A 3427-nucleotide genomic window follows, 5' to 3' on the forward strand; every position below is an offset into this window, starting at 1 on the left:
TATCACCATTTCTCTTCACAGCACTGCAACAAACCATACCTAGACTCATTGAAGTGTCTACTAAAAAAAGAAAGAAGAAGTAGGGGAAAAGATCATGGATCCATTGATGAAGATAGGAACGAGAAGAACGAGGGGCAAAAAAAAAACATACAACAGAAGGGATTCGCTGGTGGTCACCCACCCAACTACTAACCTCCCGGCGTGTGGCTTGAGTACGGCTGAGCGGACGGGAAGCCCTATTTTCCACACCCTGTGGTCGTATGTACCTGAAACCGCCTGCAAGAAAACTATGATCATGAATCTTGAGGAACACAGCAACAACACCGGCTTCGTTAAACGACCCTGGTATCCACGTTGTGCATAGAAGCAGGAAACTTGCAGTCCCGCCCGGAACAACCTTCCCTCGGACACCGATGGCCCGAGGTACACTTCTCATCCCTGCACGCAAATCCCATAGTGCAGACGGACTGTCTAGCAATAGCGGTGAGGGCTACTCTCTGCTCTTGAGACAGTGACTCTCCATGCTTGTGGGTGCATTGATCGCCATAAGAGCAGTCTCCCAGGAGGTGAAACCTGTTACACAGCTTCTCACGCCTCAACTGCGCGGCGACATGATTAGGGTACGTCAGACTCCGGTCGACCCGTTGGCCTTTGGCGTTCAGGAACACCTTCGCATCAAAGCCTTTCAGCGTAGCGGTGGAAGCCGGCGTGGTTGTCATGAGCGGCGACACCGGCTGGGGCGAAAGGGCTGCCCTCGCGGCGGCCAATGCGTAGCTCCGTGTCGGGGTTCGTGGTGGAGTGTCTGCCGTTTCGAGGGTACCAAAGGACCCGCGTCGCTCGGACTTGAGCTTTTCTTCCATGAAAACATCTCCGAGAGACACGACGGGTAGGGTTTCTGCCAGACCTTGCATCTCACGCGCAAATGGTGGTCCTTCACCGAGTGAGATACGCCCAGACTCCAGATACGGCTTGAGGACACGCGCATAGCCATTATCTGTCGAGGCGCAGAATATGACCCGACGGCAGTGAACATCACGTATGTCTTGTACAAAGAGAGCTGCGGAGGTTGTTCGGGCCGAGAATCGTCAGCCAAGAGACTTACACATAAGTTGGGCGCCGGGGACAATCTCAGGGGAAGGATCGACTGACCTTCCAGCTTACGATCAGCACATTCCTTTCCATAGCCCACATCCACGATATCACACAGTCTATTATCCTTATTGAAGCCGTGAATAAATGCTCTCATGGAACTATCGCTTTCCAAGATCTGGGAACAGCGATATGCCTTGGAAAGGCCTTCGACGTTGGCGTATACACGAATCCTGATGGATATATCGGGTGAGAGATCCCGATCAACTGTACGCAGATGGGTTTGTATGGTTTCGATCAGCAGATGCGCCGCCTTGTTCCCGCCCGATTCTTCGCCTCGGACCAAGGATTCTTGGAACTGTGGTCGGGGGTGAGTAAATGATCTTAGCTTTCCTTGCAAGGTTCGGGGAAAGAAGGACCGACGTTCATACTATCTCCGTCAATCAAGACAGAGACATAATTTAACTTGGCCTTAGGGATTGCAAGTCAGCATGCGGGCTCCTGACTAGGGGTTGGGGCAGGTAGCAAGTATGAACCTGAGAATGAAGCACGGCCTGGTATTGTTTCTCGGACTCCAGATAATCGCCCCGGTAGGAATCATAAAGCCTTTTATATTCCTCGGTTTGACATTTCGATTCTTTCAGCTCAAGCTGCAGACCGTCAATATGCGCAAAAAGACCCTAGGAGCATCTATGTTAGTGGTTTTGAAACAGACTTATGTTCAGCTCTTCTTCGCAAACCTCAACCAGGGTCGTTCTCTTGGCTTCGGTAGCACACAGTTCAGCATATGTCTTTCTCAATTCCTCAATGCTATGTTCCATGGCTCCACTTTGGAAACAGTGCCCGAGACTTGCAGGAGGTTATCAACACAAATCAGGACCAGAGGATGCTGTGATGAGGTTCGTGGGAGACGAGCGAGAACAGTTTTGAGAAAGGGGAAATGGTAAGAAGACATTTCTATTCCGGATGGGATAGGGCGCATTCTTAAGTCTCTTGCGCACTGGGCTGTGATGAATTTCGTCATTGGGTTCACTCGCTGCACATAGTTTTGGTACACTGTGCTAGACAGTGGGGAAGACAAGGGGAGTGCACAGAAAGCCCACTGAGAGCAAAGGCTGGATGTCCATCTTCTGTCATGAAACCACAGTAGAGGTAGGAAGATCAAAAGATGCAAGGCTGAAAAGATCTAGGCATGAGGAGGCAGTGGGCGTCTAAGTACATTCTGTGGGCAAGAAATATCATCCTATCACGGATTTGGTGGCTAAGATGATTGGGTAGGATGACAAGGCTTGTATGAGCGCTTGGTAGACGCTGTGATGCTGCGCCCCTGCAAGCCACCGAAAATAGGGCCTCGACTGCACTTTGCCGGAACGTGACGTAAAGCACTTGCAAGCCAGCCATAACTGGGTTCTCCCTTTCGTTGTTTTTGCCTCTTCTTTAAATAATGCCCGAGGGTGCAAAGTGATTCGATGAAGGACACAATCAATGGCCAAACAAGATAGACCGTATTGCCATTGTCTTCCAATCTATTCCCTGAGGTGAAGAATAGTACCACCCATAGGCGAGATTCTGTACAAAAAGCCGCTCCATGAGGGGAGTGCGAGAAGCGCAAGAAAACACCCAGCAGGCATGTTAGATCAGTGAAACTAGATGCTTGGAGTAAAGCCAAGGCAGTATGAGGTGGTAAGACCGAGAGCCATTGGGTCATCTTTCCGGTGTGATAATTGGAGAATACCAGGATTAATCTGCTGGGAGACTAGCGTGTTCTAACAGAAAAGATTCAGGCGAGCGACCATGTCGGCCTTGAGGTTTGAGGTTTGAATCATGGTTCCCCATCAGCTCCGCCACCCTCACTCCTTATCGACCATCGCATATCACCGACTATTGGCTCATCCGTCCCGAACGGCGCAGTCAATCTGCATACCAGAGCACAACGTCTTCACGCGCCAAAGACGCTTTCTTCCCAGTCGCTGGAATCGGTTCAGAGCCACGCTTGAAGTGGTGATGGTGGTGATGTACAGCTGTTTCCCCCGCACTGTATCCGGTCGGACTTTTCAGAGGTAGGGACCCTTTACATTGTATTTATTCGAGCAGCACCTCGGCCACAAGATCGACCCCGCAACCCTCAACCAATGAGCTCAATTAAGGAGCCCAGAACTGAAGCGTTCCTGGGGAATGTGGAAGATGATACGGAGACAATTAAGCCAAAGTGTGCTGTTGTAACCCGTGCAGCGGCTGCGCAGTGGGAGCTCTGAGGGCTATGCAAGCTGCCTTTCAAGTATCTGGCGCAGGTCGCAGGGCAGGGACGAATGAAATATATCTTAGTAGTAGTAGTACA

General features: G+C 50.7%; 1 protein-coding gene across 1 annotated transcript; it reads right to left on the reverse strand.

Moving 5' to 3' along the window:
- Positions 1–122: 122 nt before the first annotated feature.
- Positions 123–2246, reverse strand: BO66DRAFT_476387 (zinc finger CCCH domain-containing protein). The gene is made up of 5 exons (XM_025653322.1): positions 1830–2246; positions 1626–1769; positions 1513–1560; positions 1150–1447; positions 123–1057 (listed from the first exon to the last, which is right to left on the reverse strand). The coding sequence occupies exons 1-5, from the start codon at positions 1908–1910 to the stop codon at positions 333–335; spliced, it is 1296 nt and encodes a 431-aa protein (XP_025497531.1). The 5' UTR covers positions 1911–2246; the 3' UTR covers positions 123–332.
- Between the last annotated feature and the right edge of the window lie 1181 nt (positions 2247–3427).

This window comes from Aspergillus aculeatinus, assembly GCF_003184765.1.
Source record: "Aspergillus aculeatinus CBS 121060 unplaced genomic scaffold BO66scaffold_115, whole genome shotgun sequence".
Classification (NCBI taxonomy): Eukaryota; Fungi; Ascomycota; class Eurotiomycetes; order Eurotiales; family Aspergillaceae; genus Aspergillus; species Aspergillus aculeatinus.

Excerpts from the sequence above, each read along its gene's own strand:
- BO66DRAFT_476387 (XM_025653322.1), bottom strand. The coding sequence starts at position 1,910 with ATGGAACATAGCATTGAGGAATTGAGAAAGACATATGCTGAACTGTGT. Across the intron at positions 1,770-1,829 it reads AGAGAACGACCCTGGTTGAG|GGTCTTTTTGCGCATATTGA; the intron begins GTTTGCGAAGAA and ends AGATGCTCCTAG. Across the intron at positions 1,561-1,625 it reads AGGCCGTGCTTCATTCTCAG|GCCAAGTTAAATTATGTCTC; the intron begins GTTCATACTTGC and ends GCAATCCCTAAG.